Below are 24,264 nucleotides of genomic sequence, written 5' to 3'. Positions count from 1 at the left end.
TTTTAATTTATATATGACAGCAGAATGATTACAATTCCTATTACACATTTTTTGTGTAATAGGAAATTACACAATTGTAATAGGAAATTGTGTAATTGGAGCACAATTTTTCATATCTCTGGTTGTATACACAGTATATTCACACCAATTCGTGTCTTTGTTCCTATACTTTGGATAATAGTGATCATCACATTCCACCACTGTCAATAACCCCATGCCCCCTAACTTCCCCTCCATTGCTTTTCATTTTTAACTAAGAAATCTTTGTGTGACTCAAAGTCATAAAGATTTTGTTACATTTTCCTATAGTTAATTTCTGCATTCTTTTTATTTTTGCATATAGATATCCATTTGTTGTAAAAATGATTCTTTCCCCACTTAGTTACCTTAGAACTTCTGATGAAAATAACTGACCATTTATACCTGGGTCTACTTCTGGACTCTAATCTGGTACCCTGATCTATACGACCAGCCAGAATTATTATGGTAGCCTCAGAGTGAAATTTGGTAGTATTAAGCCATCCAAATTTGTTCTTCCTTTTGAAAAGTGCTGCTATCCCTGTCCTTTGACATTCCACAAGAATTTTAAAATCAGCATGTTTTCAGTGTCTATAGAAACTCCTGCTGGGATATGATTGGGAAGAAGGGACATCTGCACACCAGAGTCACCTGACCCCTGAACACAGTTCATCTCTTCATCCACTTGGACCCTTCTTTCATCTTCACAGTGGCATCCACCTGCTCGAGTGAGCTTCTCTACGAGCAGAGGGCACAGACTGGCACTCGCGCGGGTGGAGACTCTGGGCAGGCAGGTAAGACAGGCCACGTGGTGTAGCCGGTTTAAGATGCTCCACCAGGAGGCCAGTGAGGCTCTAGAAAGCCAGCACCAAGTGTCACCTCTGCCAGCAATGGAGGCCGAAGAGAAAGGAAGGAGATTCAGGTTTAGGATACCAAGAGCGTCCTTCCAGGTGAAGACAAGAACCAGCTGTTGGCTCTAAGGACAGTGCTACAGTGGAGTACCCGAGGACCAGGAGCAATGCGATCCAGAGGACAGGGGCCCTCAAGCACTGTTTAAAGGGCCAGGGGAGCAGGGAATGACAAAGTGAGGACAAGTGAGTGATAGACCCACAAGCAGTGTAAGTGTATGCTGAGAGAGCTCAGGTCTGAGAGCTATCAGAGGACACCAGCAAGAAAATAAAACCATGGGAGGAGAGAAAATATTTGCAAATCATATATTTGATAAAAGACTTGCATCTGGAATGTATTAAAAATTCTTACAACTCAATAATAAAAAGACAAATAACTCTCTTTAAAAGTAGGCAAAGAATCTGAATAGGCATTATCCAAACAGAAGTGACCACTAAACACAATAGCTCAACATGACTGTCATCAGAGAAATACACATCAAAACCAAAATGAGAAATCTCACTGAACTCAGCAGGTGGCTAAAATAAAACAGCAGACAATAGCAAGTGTTGGCACGGATGTTGAGAAATCAGAACCTTCACCCATTGCTGGAGGGAAGGTAAACTGTGCAGTTGCTGTGGAAAACAGAATGGTGGTTCTTCAAAACATTAAACACAGTATTTCCACGTGACCCAGGCAAGTCAACTCTAGGTCTACACCCAAGAGAACTGAAAACATAACACACAAAAGTTTGTGCACACATGTTCACAGCAGCATTGTTTAGAATCACCCCATAGTAGAAATGACTCGAATGCCCATCAGCTGACGAATGGATAAACTGTGGCATATCCATAAAACAGAATGTTATTCAGTCATAAAAAGGAATGCAGTGCCGAGATATGCCACAAGGAGGAACTGAAAGCACTATGCCAAGTGAAAGAAACGTGACATGAACACCACATATTATGTGACTCTATTTATAATGAAATGTCCAGAATAGATGAGCCACAGAGTCAGAAGTATGTTAGTGTTTGCCTTGGGGTTGGGTGGGGAGAAAAAGAACATTATTGAGTATATGGTTCCTTTTGAGGGAAACAAAAATATTCTAAAATTAGATATGGATAATGATTGCATAACTCTGAATTCTAAAAACCATTAAATTGTTTGAAGTCCTAGGATTTTATGGTATGTGAACAATATATCTCAATAAAGCTTTACTGAAAATAAAGAGGGAGAGGAATACTCTAGTAGTAGCCATGGGAGCACCCAGTGTCCAGGCAAGGAGAAGAAGGGACTCCACTAAAGAAAGCTGAGGCAAAAACAACCTGCAGCTGTGGGTCCCAGTACAGATGAAGAGAGTTCATGCCAAAGACAGAGAGGCCAGTGTCTCCCAGACATGGCAAAAAGATGAGGAAGGGAAGCCAACCTGGATAAGGCCGGGGGGCAGAAGCATGAAGCCAGAGGGCACACACACTCAGGGCCGGAGCTGCTGGGATCAACATGTGGTCGGGTATCAAGAAAAGTGACCTCCTCCAGGGTGAGAGCTGCCCTGGAGCCTCCAACGTGTGGTTGGCATGTGAGGGCAGAACCTGTCACCTACCTGGGACAAGGGGAAGTGCGGGACAGGGATAAGGAAGCAGTGCTGTGATGACATTCAGAGCCAAGTGGGTATTCTGAGCAGGAAGTGCCAGAGGCAGGTGAGGTACAGGGCGGAGGCCTCAGCCTTAAAGGGTAGGAAATGAGCTGGAAAATGTTTACACGGTTATTTTTAAGACTGATGTTATGCTGCTTATTCAAAATAAAACCAGAACATTCCAGCGTAATGATTCCTCCCATCTCTTCCAAGGGCCTCTGAAGAGCTGAACTCGCTTGCCCAGCGTTCATGAGGTCCTGCGTTCACTCCCTAACCCCAGTGCTCCACTCCCCCACCACATCTCAGACCCACTCAGACTCAGCAGGTCTCCTTCTGGGGGCCCTGCCTGTACTAGCCAGCCATCTACTGCAAGAAGAGGACCACAAAGAAGTCTGACCCCCTTCCTGTAGGAGCATTCTAAAAGAAATATGATGTCCGTCTCTTCCCAGCATTGTGACAGAGGACCCATCATAACCTCTAAAACATAATCAGAAAAGCTACTCCTGCATCCCAACATATTCCAGCAAATTCCTCAGAACTGCACGCCTTTCACCTTTATTTTTAAACAGAGAACAGAGAAGGAATCTCTAATTGGAAGATATAAGGAAAGCAGTCTTGTTTAGTGTTGTATTTAAAATTATTCCATTTAACAATTCCACATATAAATAAAAAAAATGAGCAGAATAAATTTCTTACTAAATGCAGGTTCTCAAGACCTCAGAGCTTAAAGCCCCGCACAGCCAATTTGTACTCTAAAGGGTTTACATGAACCATTGAGAACACACAGGTATCCAGGCCTGTGGCATACACTTGTAATCCCAGCGACTCGGGAGAGAGAGGCAAGAGGATCAAGAGTTCAAAGCCAGCCTCAGCTAGCACTTAGCAACTCAGCAAGACCTTGTCTCTAAATAAAATCCAAAAAAGGGTTGGGGATGTGGCTTAGTGGTTAAGTGCCCCTGGGTTCAATCCCTGGTACAAAAAAAAAAAAAAAAGAATACGTAGTTAATGTTCATGACGATAGTGACAACTACCAAGAGAATGTACATTTTTAAAAAAAATTCTAGAAGTACGGGGCTGGGGTTGTGGCTCAGTGGTAGAGCGCTCGCCTAGCATGCATGAGGCACTGGGTTAAATCCTCAGCATCACATAAATGTAAAATTAAAGATACTGTGTCCACCTAAAACTTAAGGATATTTAAAAAAATTCTGGAAGATCAAACAGCTATCTTTTAGAAGTGGTTGCCTCTCAGGAGTTGGGTTGTAAGTAGCTTTCATTTCCACCTATTTTTATGTTGTTTGATTTTTTTTTCATATTCTTTTTGTAATCAGAAAAAAAAAGGTAACACAAAATTCTAAAAGCAGTAAAAATGGAAAAAAATGTCAAAACTGTGATGATCAATTAATAAGATCAGAAGGTTTAGTAGAATCACCCCATTTTGTCTGTCTCCCTTTTTTCCCCACATTCAAGTTACGTAAAAAGAAAAATAAAAAGAGACAAGTATTTCATTTATTTGTCTTTCAGCATTATTTTCTCTAGAACTCATGAAGTTCTTAGATTTTAGGAAGTTTTTCTTAGCTCCTTACTTACTGAACAACAGGATGACTTAGTGGGAAGGGACTGCATTAAGTTAACTTAACACTCATAAGCCAGCAATGGTTCCTTCTCTGGAAGGTTCATGAAGTCAAACTATACCCTGCTATGACGAAAAAGGCAAAGCAAATGAAGCCCATCTTTTTTATTTATTTACAATTTATATTCAACTTAATTTTCAAAAGGATTGACTTCAGAAAGATGAAGCCACATGCTCACCAACCTATCTCCCACGAAGCTCCCTTATGTATCACACAATGATGCCTCCAAGTGCCTGACACTCAGCAGCTCTTCTGGGACAAAAGGTGCCTCCATACAGTGCCTGAGACCACAGGCTCCTCCAGCCACTGCTCCTTGCACAAGGGTCAGGCACAGCAGGCACTAGGCTGCAACTGCAGTGCTGGCAGCAGGGGTTACAGCACCCAGGGCGTCCATCTGAGAAGCCTCAAGAGATGGACCTGAGCTACTATCAGACTTCAATTTGACAGTAAAAATAGCAAAGAAATATAAAAACTATAAAGAGCAACTAATAAGACCAGAAGGGTTAGCCAAACCACCTCATCTTGTCCTCCTCCATTTTTTCTCCATATTCAGGTTAGGTTTTTGAAAAACAGGAAGAATATTTGATATATTTAAAGGTGTCAAAGGTGCCATGATCCCACTCTGAAAGGCAAGGCTGAGGGCTGGCTGCTCTCTGTTCCTGGGTCCTGGAGACCCTGTAATGCCCAGCCTCCTTACTACTCAGAACCAGACCCAACTGCTATACCCTGGCTCTGACGGACACGCAGCTTAAACACAATGAAGACATAAAAAATGTAAAGTTGGAGAAGGCTTCTGGTAAAGCACATTTTTTAAAAAATATTTTTTCCCTTAGTTGTTCATAGATCTTTATTTTATTTATTTATATGTGGTGCTGAGAATTAAACCCAGAGCCTCACACATGCAAGGCAAGTGTGCTAATGCTGAGCCACAGCCAATGCCCCCGGTAAAGCACATTTAAAACAAAGTTTTCCTGCTGTGTCTTGACAGACTGCCCTCAGGATAAGATGCTCCTAAAGGAGATGACTGAGAACTAGCCACGGCTAGGACAGCCTTAAGACAGAGGCCAGGCCAGGCCAGGAGCTGGAGGGCATTCCCTGAACTGCAAGAGGAAGCACAGTGAGAGGGTCAGGCAGGGGAGTCCTGTGGTGGAGGACCCAGGGGAGGGAAGGACAGACACCTCCAGGAGTCTCTGGTTCATGTTTACCACTGAAACGGAGGAGGAGTTTCCTCCAAGAGTGGACAGGGATATCTCCAAAGCAGACCCAGTCGTCAGAAAGCCATCGACTGCTGGCAGTGAAGCTGGGGGCAAGGACAGCCAAGGCAAGATGGGAGGTCCAGGAAAGGAGGCAGGGCTACTGGGGCTCCAGAACAATGGACAGGGACAGAAACTAAAATACATGAAGCTGAACATGAAGTTCAGGAACAGAAAACTAGTAAAATGAAAACAGTGATCTGCAAATAACAGTCTGACTGAAGCCTTGTAATACCCAAGTGAGAATGCAGAACACCCAGATGAAGCAAGCATTCTAGAAAGTGAGGCTCAGGAAGACCACAGGCAACAAGAAATTACAATTTAAAAAAAAATAAGTAAAGCCAGCAAACAACTATAAATATGTATTTTTTAAAAAATTAAAACAATAAAATACCCAAAATAAAAAAAATTCTTATATCTGAAGCCTTGCGCCAGGGCTGGCAGCTTCACACCCTCTGGGAGCACCCATCATGCTGGGTTACAGAGGTCCTCAGCAACCTGCCTAGCCACTGTTCTTCCTACCCAGGCAGACTGGCTGCCCTACCACCGGGCACTAGCAGAAGTCAGGCCCAAGCTTCAACAGACAGCTCAGCTTTCGGAACCGTAGTCCACCCAAGGCCTCCATGACCCTTTCAGAACAATCTATCCCACCAAGACCAAGCAAATGGACACAGCAGTCCAGGGTAGGACCAGCACTGGGCGCCTCTTCGAAAGGCCAAAACACAGACCTGGTTTTTATTATTGTGAATATAGCAAGGGCTCACCATGATGACAGAGTCAAGACACACACTGAAGGATGTTCTACTTATTTAAGTCTATGACTCTTTATAAACCTTGCATCAGGAAAAGTGAGGATCTACCCATTGTTTAGAAATAGAATTTCCAACTATTCCAGGTAAGTAAAATATTCTAAGTTTCTATAGCCAATGAAAGTAATTTACCTAAAGCAAACAAAGCACAGGCCCAGGTTTGGGTGACCAGCCCTCAGGCCCCACCCAATGGCTCTAGTCTGCTGTTTCTGCTGCTGCCAGACTCCCTGCTCAGAGGATTAGCCCAGTCACTGGGCCACCAGGACTACAGTGAGGGACCTTCCGTCTCCAGAATAGGGGTAATATATAACACTATTTTTCTTTCTTTCATTTATAAAACTTACCAAATCTTAGAAGGTCCTCACCCGATCCTGCCCTAGAATTGTATAAGTTATATGAAAAGGCTTTCCATTTTCCTGAACACAAATGGAATATTCTTTACCTCTAAATCTAAAAATGTGAAGCCCACTCTTAAGGTTTGGATCTAAAGATGTCTCCCCCAAGCACACTTGTTAGGCAATGTGGGAATATTCAAAACTGAAATGATTAGATTATGAGGGCTATAAGATTACCAGTGGATTAATCCACTTAATGGATTAATAATTTGAATTGATATATTAATTAACTTGAATCAAGTTAATAATTTGAATGGACCACGGGGTGGTAACTGTAGGCAGGTGGAGCATGGGTGAACAATGTAATCTTGTCCCTGGCACTGAGCAGCTTTCCTTCGCCACACCCTGTGCCATAATGTTCTCAGGCCCCAACCGATGGAGTCGGCTAACCATGGACTGAACCTCTGAAACTGTGAACCCCAAATAAACTTTTCCTACTCTAAGATGTTCTTATCGGCTATTTTGGTCACAGCAACAAAAAGCTGACTAATACACCCAGCTTACTAGCAGTTCTTAATACTTACAATGAGCTCGGACAAAACCTTAAAACTTGAATAACCACGTTATTTCCTATTGCTTTCTCACAATTTGGGGTCCTAAACATGTCCAGCATCTCATTCACAATCCAGTAATAAGCATGATTCACTAACTAATAGGGCAGCACAAAATAGGATTTGTTCCCGTCCTAGCTTTACTCATTGCAAATATTATCCAATGATTTAAACATTTCAGCTTTCTTTCCTGATCGATTCAGATCATTTTTGAGAATTTCAGCACATACAGCCCCAAAGTAAACATAGCACTCTTTTAGCAGAACCAGAGCTGTAGATAGTGAAGGAACCTCATGGCCTCCAGATGTTGTACGTGGTTGGGTGAAAGCTCAGTGAATGGCAAGGCACATGGTGAAGTGGGAAAAGACATGTTTAAAGATGAATCTCAGAGCTGGGTGTGGGAGTCGGGTAGCTCCACAGTAGAGCACATGCCCAGTATGCATCAAGTGCTGGGTTTCATCCCCACACCACAAAAAAATAAAATAATCAAATGATAAGTCTAAGAATGCTACTTATCTACAAGACAAATTTTTAAAAAATTAAAACTCACTGTTGCCAGTATACTGAGGATTCCAAACTAAGTAAATTATAGACCACTGATGACTTCCTATCTACAGTATTTTGTGATTTTTTTTCCCCTCAGATGGTAAAAAAACAAAATTTTCTTGGAAATTTTATTAGTTGCTTATTTTTTTTTAACATAGTATGTAGGATAATTTTAAGGCTATCTCGTTCTGTATCCTTAAGTTTGAGCCTTCTTGATCCATGCCTTTTATCACATTATGTAGTATTTTTCCAAAGTCAATCTGTTAGATTATTGTTCACAGAGGTTGGTATTATATGAATTTAATACCTAATCAACTCAGAGCACTTAATGTGTAACACATAGTAAGAAATTAAAAAGAAAAGCTGTTTTATTTTTTTTTTTAATATTCATATTTTTAGTTGTAGCTGGACACAATACCTTTATTTATTCATTTTTATGTGGTGCTGAGGATGGAACCCAGGGCCTTGCACTTGTGAGGCGAGTGCCCTACTGCTGAGCCATAACCCCAGCCTCAGAAAAGCTGTTTTAAATAGTAACGAACAAAATTAGAGATGGGGCAGAGGAAGTCTGCTTATACCTTCAGGAATCAACAAAGTTTTAAATGTAAGTTAATATGCAGGAAGAAAAGCTCCAATGTAAAATGCCAATTAAAATTCTCAAGAATATTATGAATATAAGCAACAACTATATAAATTTTCAAAAGATATATTTTATAACTGACAGAAAAAAATAGCTAAAATAGCAGATGGGATATATGCAATTCTGCACACAGTAATGCTCGTGGTGGAAAAAAAAAATCTCATCTAATTCCCTCCATCTACATTAAGATGACCAAAATGATGTTGCGCACAGAAAGTGTGTATAAAAGGTCAAAACATGAGCCGGGTGCAGTGGCACATGCCTGTAATCCCAGTGGCTTGGGAGGCTGAGGCAGGAAGATCACGAGTTCAAAGCCAGTCTCAGTAAAAGCAAGGTACTAAGCAACTCAGTGAGACCCCGTCTCTAAATAAAATACAAAATAGGGCTGGCATTTGGCTCAGTGGTTGAGTGCCTCTGAGTCAATCCCTGGTAGCCCTTCCCCACCCCCAAAAAAGGTCAAAACACAGAAGTGGCAAGAAATGCAATTTCTAAAATCATCTCAAAGCCAGAGTGCTTGTATTTCAGAATGTGACTAAAAATCCTACAGCTTATCAAGTAACTGGAAAAGTTTCTTTGAACCACTGCTCCATTTTGTCATAAAAATACCCAGCTAATTTCAAAAATACACACAATTACAATGCATAACACTTGACTGGATCCTGACTTAAAAAAAAAAAAAAAAAAATACACCATGACCATAAATAACTTTTGGAGAACAACTGAAAAAATTTGAACATGGATTTAATATTCAAATTCATGGTTCTAGGGAATTATTAATAATTCAACTGATGCAATAAATAGCAAAATGACTGAAAGAACGTCTTTATTTTTAGGTGGTGGAGATGCAAGCCAAAGTCTCCAAAGGTGGAGCATTTGCAACTTGATTCCAAACAGTCTGAGTAAAAACAAAGCTTTTTATTTTAGTTTATTTTAAGTGGGGGTTTCCTGGGGATTTATCCCAGAGGCACTTCACCACTGAACTGTATCTTTAGCCTTTTTCTTTTCTTTTTTTTTAATGTCTTATTTTGAGTCAAGGTCTCGCTAAGTTGCTGAGGCTGGCTTCAAACATGCCTCGTCTCCAGAGTTGCTGTAACAAAAATACCCAACAAGACAACTTACAGAAGGAAAAGTTTATTTTGGCTCATGTATTCAGAAGGTTAGTCCATGGAATGCCAACTCCACTGCTCTGGGTTCAAGGTGAGGGAGATCCTCATGGCAGAAGGGTGTGGTGGAGGAGCACTGCTGTTCTCTGTGGCCAAAAAGCAGAGGAGCCACAGGGAAGATGAACACTTCGTGGGCACAGCCCCATTGTCCTCCAGCTACCCCCCACCTGCCTGCAGTCACTACCCAGCTTAGCCCATTCAAACTAGGATCGAGTGACTAGGTTACAGGTCTTATAATACAATTATTTCACCTCTTAAATATTTCTGCACTGGCTTGGGAACTTTGTGGGGGCGCTTCATACCTAAACCTTAACAGTTTAGGTATGTGTGTGTACACACACACACACACACACACACACACATATACACATACACTTTACTGCAAGATACCAACAATTATTGAGCCAAAATTGAAGACTTGAATTGGGTGTCAACATACTTTATATACAGAGATATGAAAAATTGTGGTATATATGTGTATTAAGAATTGTAATGCAAAAAAAACCAAAGTACATGTATAAAGGCATAAATTGGCGTGAACATACTTTATATACAGAGATATGAAAAATCGTGCTCTATATGTGTAATAAGAATTGAAAGCATTCCATTGCTGTCGTGTATTTAAAAAAATAAGATCAATAAAAGATTAAAAAAAGAGAGAGAGAGAGAGAGGCAAGCCTACACGACTATCTCCACTTGTAATAGCACAGTGCTTACCAGCCTCAATGCGCATGGGTGCAGCTCTCTGAAGCACCACTGATTACAGACTGCACTCTCCCAATCTGCAGGTCAGCCGTGGTATCCCGGAGAGCTGAGGGGCAACACTTCAGACCCTACCACTTCAATCCTGAGAACATATGGGAGGGACTCTACTGCCCATAGCAAATAGAACTTTTCTCCTTCAAGGACCAAAAAAAAAAAGAAGAAGAAAACAAGTGATTTCTAATAAGAGGGGGCGGGAAAGCCAACTTTCAAACACAAGTTGAAAACAGTTTGAACCTAAAACTATTAGAGTAAAAAGGAGAACATAGGCTGGGGTAGTGGCTCAGTGGTAGAGCGCTTGCCTAGCATGCGTGAGGCACTGGGTTCGATCCCCAGCTCCACATTTGGAAAAAAAAAAAAAAAAACTAAATAAACAAAATAAAGGTATTATGACCATGTATAACCAAAAAAAAAAAAAAAAAAATTTTTAAAGGGAGAATGTTCTGCAGCACACCAACAAAAGATGAAAAAGGAACAAAATGAAAGCTGTAGCAGAGAGAGTATGCTTGAAACTTCAGGAATCAACAGTTAAGTATAAATGAAAGTGTAGGAAGAAAAACTCCAATTTGAAGTCAACACCAATGAAAACTGTTTATAGAGGGCCATTCTGAAGAACTAAGAACTTCGCAAGAAAGCCCGCCGATAGAAAACATTCATTTCCACGCTCCTTGCCTAGACCAAATAGTTAGTTTCAGAGCTAGAAACAGATATAAAGCCCACCTACCTGTCTTCCTAATTCCAAGGCACTTATACCCAACCAATGACAATTACAATCACAGGAATCACCAGCGAGAGCAAGATGAAGTGCCTGGGGGCTCCTACCAATCTCACTCATTACTATTAGCTCACATCAACACATGAACTGCCTCACTTCAGAAAATCAGAGTGAAGTACCTCTTGTCTGATGTTCATTACTATCATAAACAGGGAGAAAATTGAAAGAAAGGTAAGAAAATATACTGTTAATTTAAAAAAAAGTACAAATGAACCAGTTCTCTAATGAATTTGGATCTCCCTTATCATCCAATAAGCATTAAATTATACTGTTTTATAACTGCAGAAAATTGGTAAGAAAGCTATGAAATTTCTCAGACTATACTAAAATACATTGATATGAGTAGCAAATAACTATAACACTTGTTGAAAGTGAATATTACAAGTAAAAAAATTAATATTCAGAAACTTTAGCTCAAAGATTTCCTTCTGTGTAGGCACAAAGCATTCCTCCCGGAGAATTCAGGGAATTGATAATTTTCTAACATACAGGCGTTGGAAACAGGGAAGAAAGGAGGATTGTTCTTTGTGTTCTTTAAGGCTGCTCAGTTCCTGAGATGGGGAAACATGACACTGCTAACTGCCATTTCCTTCTACAATAAAGGGCGTGACTTATAATATTAGCGTAAAAGCAAAAGTTAAGAGTCGACTGCTATAGATGGTGGAGATCAAATGAAGTCTGTACCTTCAGTGAGGCTAGTGGATGTTCTGGACCAAGTAAACTCCAATGAAAGGAAGCCAGATCTTCATCAGGTAGTATGTGATTCCCTAGAATACAAACATGAATCACGTAAAATAGTAACAAATGACACAGAGATGCCTAAACAACTCACTACATGCTTGCTTGTCAATATATCACTAAAATTTCCAAACAGAAAAGGAGAATATTTCTTTACTTTTTAACATAAAGCAACATACAACCAACTCAAGTACAATGTGAACTTCCAGTAGAGTTTCAACAACATTCACACTAAGGACTGCATAGAACTACAAACCTAAGCAACTTTCCAGCCCAGTGTTAAACAAATACCAATTTGCAAAAAGTCAGTCTGATAACACCCTGATGCCAAATCCAAGTGTTCATCTCTTCAAGAAACAGCTGTGGCTCAAAATTTTGTGCACTCAGGAACAACAGTAAAATGTGGAATCGGCACAATTATAAAATCTTCCTTAGCAAAATTAAATGACAAATGTCAATGACTATTGGTCACCACCCCTGATTACATGTGAGAAGGCACATCCTACAACAATGCTCACCCATGCCACCTATCACTAGAATGCTGTCAGTCACCAAATAAGAACAGCTTTCAACTGAGACAAACTGCATTTTTGAGGGAATACTGTTTTCCCAGTAGTGCTTGAATGCCTGATACACTAACATCTGTAGGTTAGTTACCTCTTTGCAACTTAAAAACAGCAATTTCCTAAATAACTCTTGATTTTTCTAACATGACTTAATCACCTCCGCATTAAGACAGCAGATTCATTAATTAGCTGCTGACAGAAAGCAAAAACAAGCTGAGATCATATGCAACACTGCTACATCATAATATTCCAAATGCATCACCACATAAAACAGGCAATGAAGTAGCAGGATGTCCCGTTGATCCGCTCAGGCTGACTGTGCTTTGTGTTGCTTCCTGCTGTTACTGGACTGCACTATTTTACTATGAAACATGAAGTGTCAGAAGTCTTTTGTGAAGATTTAAATTGAAAAAAATATTAAGCCAATTCTAACATCCACAGCAGACTCTAAGAAAACTTGAGTTAAATATATGAATGACTATTACACTCAACTTTCCTAAAACCAAAGTGTAAACTTTCTATTATGGGAGGAAAAAAGAAAAATGAGCCTTCTCTTTTCTAAAATAGAAAACCTCAGGCTGGGGTTGTGGCTCAGTGGTACAGCACTTGCCTAGCATGTGTGAGGCACTGGGTTCGATTCTCAGCACTGGATAAATAAATTTAAAAAAATAAATAAAGGTCCACTGACAACTAAAAAAATTTTTTTAAAATAAAATAAAATAGAAAACCTCACTCTTAAAATTAAGAGTTTAACCTGTAACTTGCCTAAACTTTCTGAAGAGACTCCAAGACTCAAATTAATTAGGTGAAATATTATTATTGATTTTCATTTATTTCAAAAGTTCACAATGTAGTTAGCTAGAAAAGTATAAGCTGGCATTACCTCCCAAAAAACATATTCAACATTTCTTAAATAAGATAATAAAAGTATCTTTCACATTTCAAATTAGTTCAGGTATCCATGTTCTAAGAATATGCAATTTCATATCCTTTGAAAGTTCACTAACATACAGAAGTCATTCTTCATAACCTAAGCAAATACAGAACTTTTCATAAATTGTGCTACCCACATACTCACTTTTAACATCAAAGGAAGTATCCTTTTGTATTTTAATATTTGCAAATACACTTAGATTAGTTTTAAACCTTCAAATCCCAAAAGTCACAAGTTCTCTAAAAATTTACATTTGAAATTAGATCCACATAAACAAACTTGCGAAATCAAAATTTTGTTGATTGGCCATTATATAATAAAACTTAAAACTGTTTTGGAAATCTTTCTGACAACTAGAAATTTCTATAAATTCTGCAATGTAATTTCCCTCTCAAGCAGGCCACATTAGGCTGCTAACCTCTATAGAATACAAACTAAAAGATCATGCAGTTTCCAAAAGGTCTCTCCCATGTGCCCAAAAAAGCCCCAAGTCCCATCAGAATTAGGAAGTCTAATCACAAGAGTGCCTCACTCCTAAATATACTTTATGTGTGGAAACAATTATTACACACTCTGCAAATTAGAGCTTGAGACATGCACACAGCAAGCACAGAAAAATAATTGACAGAAGAGATAAAAAAACAATAACCACACAAAGTCAAAGAATAAATATTACTCTTCGAAACTTATTAAGAAAAGAAATTAATATATAAAATCTTAGTTAAAACAAGATTTCGGGCTTGGGTTGTAGCTCAGTGGTAGAGTGTTTGCTTAGCATGCACAAGACACTGGGTTCAATCCTCAGCACCACATAAATGTAAAATAAAGATATTGTGTCCACCTAAAACTAAAAAATAAATATTAAAAAATACCAGATTTCAACATTGATTATAACATAAGTAGTTCTCCCAAAGGAATTTTAATTTATAAATTTACTTAATTTTTATTCTTCCTTTTAAGGCAATTGTTTTTCTTTTAAGTAGTGAGTATCCTAAAGATGGTGGAGAACATAACAGTGCTAACTGCATGGCATATTTTCCTCTATTATTAACATAATTTATGCCAAAGGCTTAAATGCCCTAATATTCATAGTAGGCATACCTGTAATTAAAAAATGTTATTTTTCCAAAACTTTTAAATTTATTCACAAAGTAAGTTTTCAGCCCAGATAGAACACTACATAAATGAATTCTTTTTTCTTTTTTTGTGGTGCTACGGATTGAAACCAGTGCCTTGTGCATGCAAGCCTATATCCTCAGCCCACTTAAATGATTTCTTAAGAACAAAAATACCCCTTTGTCAGTCATGCCAAAAAATCTGAAGTAAAGAATGCTAAGGAAGAGCCTATTCATTGGTTCTTTTAAATTTAAGATATACAACCAAATGATTCAAGCACTGAAATATTTCAAAGATCAGAATGCTCACAGTATATTTTTTCACAATGTTCCACCTACCTAACAGAGCAGCAAAAATAGGAAAACGATTTGGGTTCAGGTCCAGTTGCTTGGCAACTTCATGCATCAGATATTGGCTTGTTGTGAGACTTTTCCCGTTGCGGCTCAGCTTGAGGGCATGGGCACTGAAGTAGTAGGGGATGTTGCACAGTGCATAATCGGAGTCGTAGGCCACCAAGCCATGGAAACCGTTCTCTCTGCAGAAACCAATCACTTCTTGATGGTGATCCTCAATGCTCTGTGCAACCTGCACAGAGAAGAAAACTTCATCAGATGTGGTAAAACTTACAGCAGAATGTTCAACAGTAGACATGTCTGTACAGAAGCTGGAAAATTACAGACTATCCAAAAAAGCCAAATAGTCAAAAAGTCCACTGCTCCGACAGAAAGTCTCTGTGGGAAATCAGATTCAAGTCACCTCCTGTCAGTAACTTATGATCCCAATCTAGACTGCAAGTTAAGTTTCCATTCTTGTGAAGTTCAAAGATCACCCTGCTTGAAAATATACAGAGCGGGATGACCCATGATACTATTCTGAAGGAAGGAAGAGAGGGAAACAGAACGAGGGAGGGAAAAGGGAAGGAAAACAGAGTATAGAAGACAAAGAAGCCATCTGCCTTCCATGCAAACAAAACAATTTCTTCAAAATAAACCAAATGTGTCAAATAGGTACAAGAATCAGAAGGGTTTTTAAAAGAAGCAAAGGCTGAATATTATCCCTCTCCTAGCTCTAAATCACTGTCACTTTAGTGATGAAAAATGTAAGCCAAATGTTCTTTATTTCTATTGAATCCCCACCGTGGAGCACACATACCAGCTCAGATTTCTAGGACACCATGGAGGAAAGAGAGAAGCAACGCCTCTGAAAAGCAGAAAGTCCTCTGCAATTGCCACAGTCCCAGAAATAACTGGAAAAAAAATGTTCTTCTAAAATATTTCAAGTCCAAAGCCACCGATTTCTTTTCTGCTATTTATTATGCTCATTTTTCCAACAAAAATCCTGGAAGGTTTATCTATTGTTTCTACAATAAATAAGGTATTGTTTTAAAAATATTTTTTAGTTGTAAATGGATTATTTATTTATTCATTTATCTATTTATTTGTATGTGGTGCTGAGGAATGAACCCAGGGCTTCACACATGTCAGGCAAGTGCTCTACCACTGAGCCACAACCCCAGCCCCTAGATAAAGTATTTTAAAGAACAAACTTTTATACTAAATCAGGTGATTCAGTTAACAATGGAAAATTAACTCTCTACAGAGCCTTCGTGGAGGAACACAAGTGCCCTTAACCTAAAATGACTATACTGAAGAAAAAATTAAACTCAAAATCAACTTACAGCATTTGACAGTGACATGACCAGTACCTAACAGAGTGCCTGGATATCAAAGAATAGAACATTTCCATCAGTTCTGAAAATTCCACTGGACAGCACTTAATCTCAGTTCTCAGTGACTTTCATAATACAAGTGGTTACTAAATCTTACTGAAATGTTAGCTGTAATGAAATCTGAGAGGCAAAGAAAGCCTATTGGAAGATACTTATTTAAAGGAAACATAACTTCCTGAGTTTTCTTCCTTAGAATAAGAGGATGCTGTTTTATCCCTACATCTAAAAACACTAAACACGAGCTATGACCAAAAAGTACAGCTTAAAAAAAATTCTAAAATCAGGCCAGCTTTATTCTCTCACTTCCAGATATGGTAATCTCCAAGTTCAAGTTCTTTACCTCAAATGATGTTACTACACAGAACTTTGTATTTAGAGTGGTGTTGTAAGTGTTTTAAAATCACTAGAAACCACTGGCTGTTTTCCAGATATCTTTAATAGTAAGTCTGTATACTCTATAAACAGACCCGAAAATGAGAGGAGACAGTGAGTCACCACTCCCACCTCTCCTCCCAGGACTTCTAGAAAAGGCAGGTGACCACTGGTTCTTAAGATCCATGCACCTTGTAGGTGGTGGTACAGAACAAAAACACAGGAGTATGCATATTCCATATTTATATCTGTGAGGTAGTTTATTAGCACCCTTCCTCCAAGAAACTGACTGAGAGCAGATCCACCTCCATGCTGAGGGAGTCCAGCTGCCCACGGCTCATCTCCCAGTTGCTTACTCTTCGCAGTCCTTGGGCTACAAAATTCATGGGATGGAGAAGAACTCCCACCAGTGCTGTACCAGAATGGGATGAAGCCTTCTAACGCAAAGTGGCTTTTTCAATAAAGACCTGAAGAAAGAGGAGGCCCTGAGAGGGTTTCCAGGAGCCCATCCACACAGACCTGGGGCAAGTGCAATGGCCCCAAAGTGGGCGTGCACATGCCCAGCAGAGAGACACAATGAACTCCACCTGGGGTCAAAGATGAAGTCTAAGAGTTGGCTGAGATCAAGTCTAACCCATCACTTTCAAATAATGCTGTGAGCGCTGTAAAATGGTGGCAATTATATCTCAAGAGCTGTAAAACATTCATACTCTTTGACCCAGTAACCTCACTCCAGGAAATAGAGCCTGAAAAACCAAACCGCCAAATAAAATATTAGAAGCATAAAAATTATCACATTAACTTCTACAGGAAAGAAGCAAATTAACATTATGGAGACAGGCACATACAGCAACCACAGTGGATGTGGAGAAACGGAGGGAAAATGCCACAATAAAATATCAAATCATTCCAGAATACAATATGGTGACTGTACTGAATGAAAAATTAAATTCAACTTAAAATCAACTTCCGGCTGTACCACAACGGGATGATGTATTCACAACTATGTAAAACTGTATTTATGGAACCAGGGTAGAAAGGAAAAAGCAAAACCCAACACAGTTGTATCAGGGAACATAATTATGCTTAAAAAGCTGGTGGTGTCCTATTAGAAAGCACACCACACTCTACAGCACTTTGGGCAGTCTGACCTGGCTCTCCCCAGAGGACAAGGACCAGAGTGCATCTTTATGGACAGCAGACACCCAGTAAAAACTGTCACATTTTTGTGGGTCTCTGAAGATTTCTTAAATTATCTAAAGATTAATAAGATACGATCTTGTATTAGAGACAGAAATCCAGTAGAACCTTATTAAAGGAAAATGGTACATGGAGCTCTTCACAGTCACCTCCTCTCCCCAGCCTACAGAATGCTCATTCAGAACATTCAATTTCAGATTGACATTCAAAAGCAAAGTGCATAAACCATTAATAATTCACTACAACTCTAATTTGCAAATGATTAACAATATCTTAACCCTCCCCAAAGTACACAGAGCATGAAACAAATAGCTGACTATGAGACCTAATGTCCTGAAACAAAAGATAAAGGAGCCACTCCCAAGAAGGGAGGCATCCAACCTACAGCAAAGGCAGGAGTAGGTCCATTCTCCTGAGTCTCCAAGAAGCGTGGAAATGTCTAGGCTCCAGCTCAGACTCCATACCCAACCTGCCATATAAACTGCACAATCCCCAAGGTAAAACCTGATGGCTCTTCAAGGATCCTTCAACTTCTAGAATTCTCATACACCCCTCCACCTGTTAAAATTCATTATGCCTTATCTGAGAAAATGCAAACGCAACAGGACATTAAAAACCATAAGAAGGGGATGAAGCTGTAGCTCAGTGGCAGAGCACTTGCCTAGTATGTGTGAGGCACTGGGTTTGATCCTCAGCATAACATATAAATAAACAAATAAAGGCGTTCTGTCCACCTACAACTACAAAAATTAAAAAAAAAAAACAAAACAAAACCACAAGGGTAAGGCTATGGTAGCTCATGGTAAAGCACATTCAGCAAGTGCCAGGTTCTGGGTTCAATCCTCAGCACCAAAAACAAAACAAAAAACCCCACAAGGATAACAGCTTAACCTTCTCAATGGGTGAATAATGGAAGTTTGCTTCAGCAATCACTCAATTAAGGAGGAAAAAAGATCTACAGAAGAAAACCACAAAAAACATGAAGCGAAAAGTTAAATGTTGACAACCCAGAGATGGTGGGGACAAGACAACTCCCTGCATTTGTCAAAACTCAAACAACTGTTCATCACAAAGAATGAAACCTGTATGCAAATTAAAAAACAAATCAACCATGATGTGGGAGGGGAGTGCCAGAGAGGAACACAGACTGACCAGTGCATGGAGCTGCATCGTACAGAAGTGAAGCAACCTCACTGAGGAAGCCCGAAGGCTAGACAAACACCGCCTCTGCTTGGCAAGGTCTCCCCCCAGGGCCCTGTTAATGATTTTGAAACTGCTCTGTAAGAACACCTGGACAGATGCAAAGGGTACCTGGCAGAGGAAGAGGGTACAGATAAGCGGAGGCAGAGGCCACACCGGGCCAGCCTGGAGATGTGGGGGAGGGGCACTCACCATGGAGCTGCTGGAGGCCCTGGTGACAACACAGACCTCCCTGAGCTCAGCACAGATGCCAGGAAACAGACACACCTGAGGCATCTTGTAGGGCCAAGGCAAGGAAAAGCCCCCAAACCAAAGGACAGGGAGTGTCCCAGAACCAACCTTATAATGCAAGCCACATGGTGGACAACGTGACTGATCACAGCCCCAAATAAACTGCTTCCGACTGATATGCTGATGAGATAAATGAGGGGGGAAGAAGACACAAATGTTCCCTACAGAGGAATCCAAATAATCCCTTCCAGAACAGAAGCTGATTAATCCTGCCGGCCTCCACCCCCACTGTATGTGGGCCTGGGTGTATGTGGGCCTCACTAGTCTGCCTCCAAAGGAGGGTGCCACAAATAAGCAAGGGGAAAAGGCGCACCAGACCAGAGAGAGCACTCCAACCAGCTGATCCTGGTGTGTCAAGAAATGACCGCACTCCTGGGTTATTCTACCCCCAAACTCCTCAAAGGGACAAGACAGGGATCTCACTAAATTGCTGAGGCTGGAACCTGTGATCCTCCTGCCTTAGCCTCCCCTGTCGCTGGGATTACACGGGCTTGTCACCAAGCCCAGCTGGTAAATCAGACTTTGATTTGAGCTGCCTCACTACTGGGAAGCGCAGGTAAACACTGAGACCATCTGTGCATTAGAAGTCCTCAAGATCAAGGAAGTCAAACTCCTGTCCACATCTCACACTCCAGTCCAGGACCGGGAGGGAGGAGGAGCCAGGGTCCCACTCAGGGCTCCAGCCAGCAGCCTCTCCTCCCACCCTTTCCAGGAAAGGAATAGCACCCTTAGCACTAAAAAGTCAAAGCCGCGGCAAAATCCCATTTTGGGACCCAAGGAAGTATTTTATATTTAGTTTAAGATAATAATTTTATGCTATTATAAATTACCACAGAATCCTGGGTGAATCTTTTTAATCAATAGTTTTAATGTCATTATTTTAAAAAGACAGAACCATCAAAACTCCAATTTTACAAGGAATAAAGGCTAAAAAGTTCCCAACCTTACTTGGCAAGTGTTAATTATTTGTCAATTCTTAAAAAGTGACAATGGGGACAGTCCTGTACAAGTAACACTCAGCACTGTTGCTGACTCCTGATCCCCAGGGAAGACACTTGGACAATGAGGTGTCCACTGCCAACTTCAGTAACACTTTCTGTACTTCCACTTCTTCATCTGCAAAAATAAAAGCATTCCTCCCCCTCCAGGGTAGCTCCACAGCGCATGTCAACAGGCATGTCAACAGGCATGTCAACAGCTCGGCATCCTTCTGAGTACTGAACACTAGATACATGTCAGTTACTATCTTTTAAGGAAGCTACATGAAACAGGTTTCTGGATACTTTTCACTAGGGCTTGTCATAGAACAAAGAAACAATGCCCTATGTGGCTTTTCCTCAGAATAATTTTACACTAGCTCCAAGAATAAAATGACATATCCTCCAGCCAGCTGTCTGAGTTAGGAGATATAAATTAACCCCATCTTATTGCTTACAGAAAAAAAAAAAAAAAAAACAGGCTTTGACCTTTAGTCAACCGAACTCTAATCAACAGGTATTAGGTGGTAAAATTTAACTCTCAGGCTTCTGTTCTCTACTGTGATCCAACTCATGAATGAGAACAGAAAAGTCAATTCCAATCCGATGGGAGATGCTTGGGTTGACTCTCTTTAAAAGGGCAATTTACTGTTAGGATACATGTGGCAGTCTCTCCCCTCAGGAAACCTCAAATCAGGGCTGCACAATCACAACTTGCAGACCTTCTTCATTCCATAAGAACTGAATTCAGTGAGCTCTGAAGCAAAGAAAAGCATTTCTCTTAAAACAAGGGCATGATGCATGCAAAGACACTCAACTTCGCTAGTGACCAAAACCCCAAGACACCACCTCACTCTCAGGGTGGCTACTACCCCCAAACTTAATTTAAAAACAGGTGATAAGAAGTGTTGGTGAGCATGTGGAGAAATGGAACTCTTGGGCACCAAGGTGGGAAAGTAACAGCTGTGCCGCTACTGTGGCAAATGACGTGGTGGAGTCTCACGAGGTAAATAGAATCAACCTAGGATCCTGCAATTCCACTTCCAGGTTGAAAGCCTGGTCTCAACTGCACATCCACGTCCACAGCAGCACTGATCAACAATCATGGAAAAGTGGAAGTGACCCAAGCGTCTGTCCACACATGAATGGAAAAGCAGACGGTGGCTCTCCATGCAACGGAATATTACTCACCCTTTAAAAAAAAAGGAAATTCTGACACGTGCTACAACATGGAAAAAAACCTTTGAAGATACTACAAAGGGTATATAAGCCAGTCATAAAAAGACAAAAACTATGTGATCTCATTACATTAAGTTCCTAGCACAGCCCAGCTCAGAGTCAGAGGGTAACATGGTGGCTGCCACAGCTGGGAGAAAGGAATAGGGGCTGTTGCTTAATGGGGATGAAGTTCCAGTTCAAGAAGATGGAAAAGATGTGGGGTGACAGCATTCTGGATGGTGACGTTGGTGATGTCTGTACAACACTTTGAATGTGCCTGATCTCACTGAACTGAATGATTAAAAGTGGCTAAAATGGTACATTTTATATTATGTATATTTTACTATCATATTTAAAAATAATAAGGGTATTGCTATGTCTTCCGGTCTTCTCAGAAAACTTAGCTTCTCAAATATAACTTGGCTCTAAGACATAACCTCCTACTTATCAAAAGATACAAGTTTTGGTCTGGGATTGTGGCTCAGCAGTAGAGCACTCACCTAGCACGTGCGAGGCCCTGGATTCGATCCTCAGCACCACATAAAAAATAAATAAATAAAATAAAGATATTGTGTCCAACTACAACTAAAAGAAATATAAACATTTAAAAAGTTTTATTTTCCCTTTGGATAATGACAATCTGCATGCATGTAATGAATTGTGTGTCCCAGCCTGGATCAAAGGGTGACATTTTTTTCCTTTCCAGATTGCTTGTGGTATGACTGCAGTCTGGTTTAATGCTTATTCAACAATAAAACCGTTTCCTTTCCCTTCTTAAAAAAAAAAAAAAAAAATAGGAGAGCAAATGTCATAAAAGAAATGCAAATTAAATTTTATAAACTTTAAAAATTAAAAAAAGGAATTCTTATATTTGTAATCTATTTAAAATAGCCTGCTATATTAATCTCCTGATGACTCAGCTACATCATAGTGAGATTATTCTTGTTAAGATTTCATTCCAAGCTGCATGTGGTAGTGCACGCCAACAGTCCCAGCTACTCAGGGAGGCTGAGGCAGGAGGACGGCTTGAGCCTGGGAGTTTGAGACCTGCCTAGGCAACATAGTAAGACACTGTCTCAAAAGACTAATAATAATAATACAAATAAAATTTAATACAAAATGTCAAAATTTAATTTCCAGAATTCAGGAAAAAGGAAGATCAGATTGATAATATTGACTAAAAATGTCATCTACCAGTTCAGTGAGGCTCTCGGTGGAGATGGAAGACAATCCACGCTCTTCAGACCTGTGAGGTCAACCCTCCAGCTCTGAAACCTCCAGCTACTGCCCAAACTATAACTGGTAAAATGCCAGTAACAAGGTAAATCCACTGTCCCCAAAGGCTAATTTATTCCTGAGACAACTAAGAAATGCCTAATGACTGGAATGCTGAAGTGCTATTTCTGAGTTGCAGATCCTTCAGTACTATACCCTAGACTTATCTCTATTTGCTGTGCAACTCCACCCTCAATATGCACCTCAGAAGCAGGATATCAAGAGAAGCAGCAGCAGTTGATCCAAGCAGTCATTCCCTTACGCCTTCCACATGCCTCCTAAGAAGGATAAAAGGCTTATCAAAGACAAAAACCTCCGCACCAGGTGGCCAAGCTGGGAACTCGGAAATCAGCTCTGACTCCGGCCTTGAAATCCTCCGCTTCCTGCCACCACAGTGCCCTGTGTGAGGGACTACAGTGACTGCGGAGGCATGCATTCACCACACACTGTTTAACACCTGTTACAGGTCAGGTATTGTTCTAAGTGGACAACAGGCAAGGTCTGCTTAGAACTTACTTCCTTGGGTAAACATACAAATAGGCAAAACTGAAATAAATGATGAACTATATAAGAAATTCAGAGAATTTAAGAATATTTTTATCTAAACTCTGATTCATTATTTTATTTAGAAATTTTTGTCTATAAATACATTAAATAGTCCAGTAGTTCAAATTCTAAAATATCTCTTCTTCACATTACATGGTATTTGACATGTACTCCTATGGCTGATTGCTGAGGCTGGGATATATAGTGTGTGTTAATTAGTCTCTTTCTATCAGCATAAATTTCAGAAAATTAAAATGAAGAGCATGTGGGTCTAAAAGTAGTTTAGGAATAGGATGCACATATGTATGTATTTTAATTAAGTTGGCCAGGCACAGTGGCACATGCCTATAATTCCAGAGGCTCTAGAGGCTGAGGCAGGAGGATCTCAAGTAAAGGCAGCCTCAGCAATCTAGCAAGGCTCTAATCAACTTATCAAGATCCTGTCTCAAAATAAAAAATAAAAAGGGCTGGGATGTGGCTCAGTGGTTAAGCACATCTGGGTTTAATCCCTGGTACAAAAAAAAAGTTGTACTTTTTGTTTCCTGGTATACTTGGAAATATCTATTTCAAACAGTTAAATGGCTTTCTGAAGACCCCAGGCTTTAGAGTTCTTTGACTTGCCCATACCAGGATTTCCTTGCCTTGGCACTGCTGATATTTGGGGCAGTGTGAAGGCAAGGAAATGAGGGGGGAGTATTCTATGAATTGCAAAATGCTTAGCAGCACCCTGGCCTCTACCCAATGCCTACAGTTAACAGCCCTGACTCCCCAGCTCTAATAAGCAAAAATGCCACGAGACACTGCCAAGTCTCATCTGTCAACCTCAGTTGCGAACCATTCATAGATCTTCACTGAGTTTATTGTTTTATGGTATCAGAGAAAGTTCTAAACATTAACATGCAAAAATTATTTAAATGCCACTCCCCCCCACCACGCCACACCACACCCCTGTTGGCAGCAGTCTTCCTGGAGGTGTCCCTCTTCCTGCTTGGTTCACTCACCCATGCCTAGGCAGTAACAGGCACTTGAAAATTTACT

At 40.2% G+C, this 24,264-nt stretch overlaps 1 protein-coding gene across 2 annotated transcripts in view; it reads right to left on the bottom strand.

The window, feature by feature from the left end:
• Fam120a (family with sequence similarity 120 member A) overlaps nucleotides 1-24,264 on the bottom strand; it is a 103,263-nt gene that overhangs the window by 71,553 nt on the left and 7,446 nt on the right. For both annotated transcript variants that reach the window (XM_027950951.2, XM_027950949.2), the window contains exons 2-3: nucleotides 14,757-15,003; nucleotides 11,749-11,831 (exon numbers count right to left, since the gene is read on the bottom strand). In XM_027950951.2, the coding sequence (XP_027806752.1) occupies nucleotides 11,749-11,831; nucleotides 14,757-15,003 (330 nt within the window). The remainder of the gene's footprint in view (nucleotides 1-11,748; nucleotides 11,832-14,756; nucleotides 15,004-24,264) is intronic.

The sequence above is a fragment of the Marmota flaviventris genome, chromosome 16 (assembly GCF_047511675.1).
Source record: "Marmota flaviventris isolate mMarFla1 chromosome 16, mMarFla1.hap1, whole genome shotgun sequence".
Classification (NCBI taxonomy): Eukaryota; Metazoa; Chordata; class Mammalia; order Rodentia; family Sciuridae; genus Marmota; species Marmota flaviventris.
Note: the sequence above shows the minus strand (reverse complement) of the source record. Positions and strands in the feature narration are given on the sequence as shown.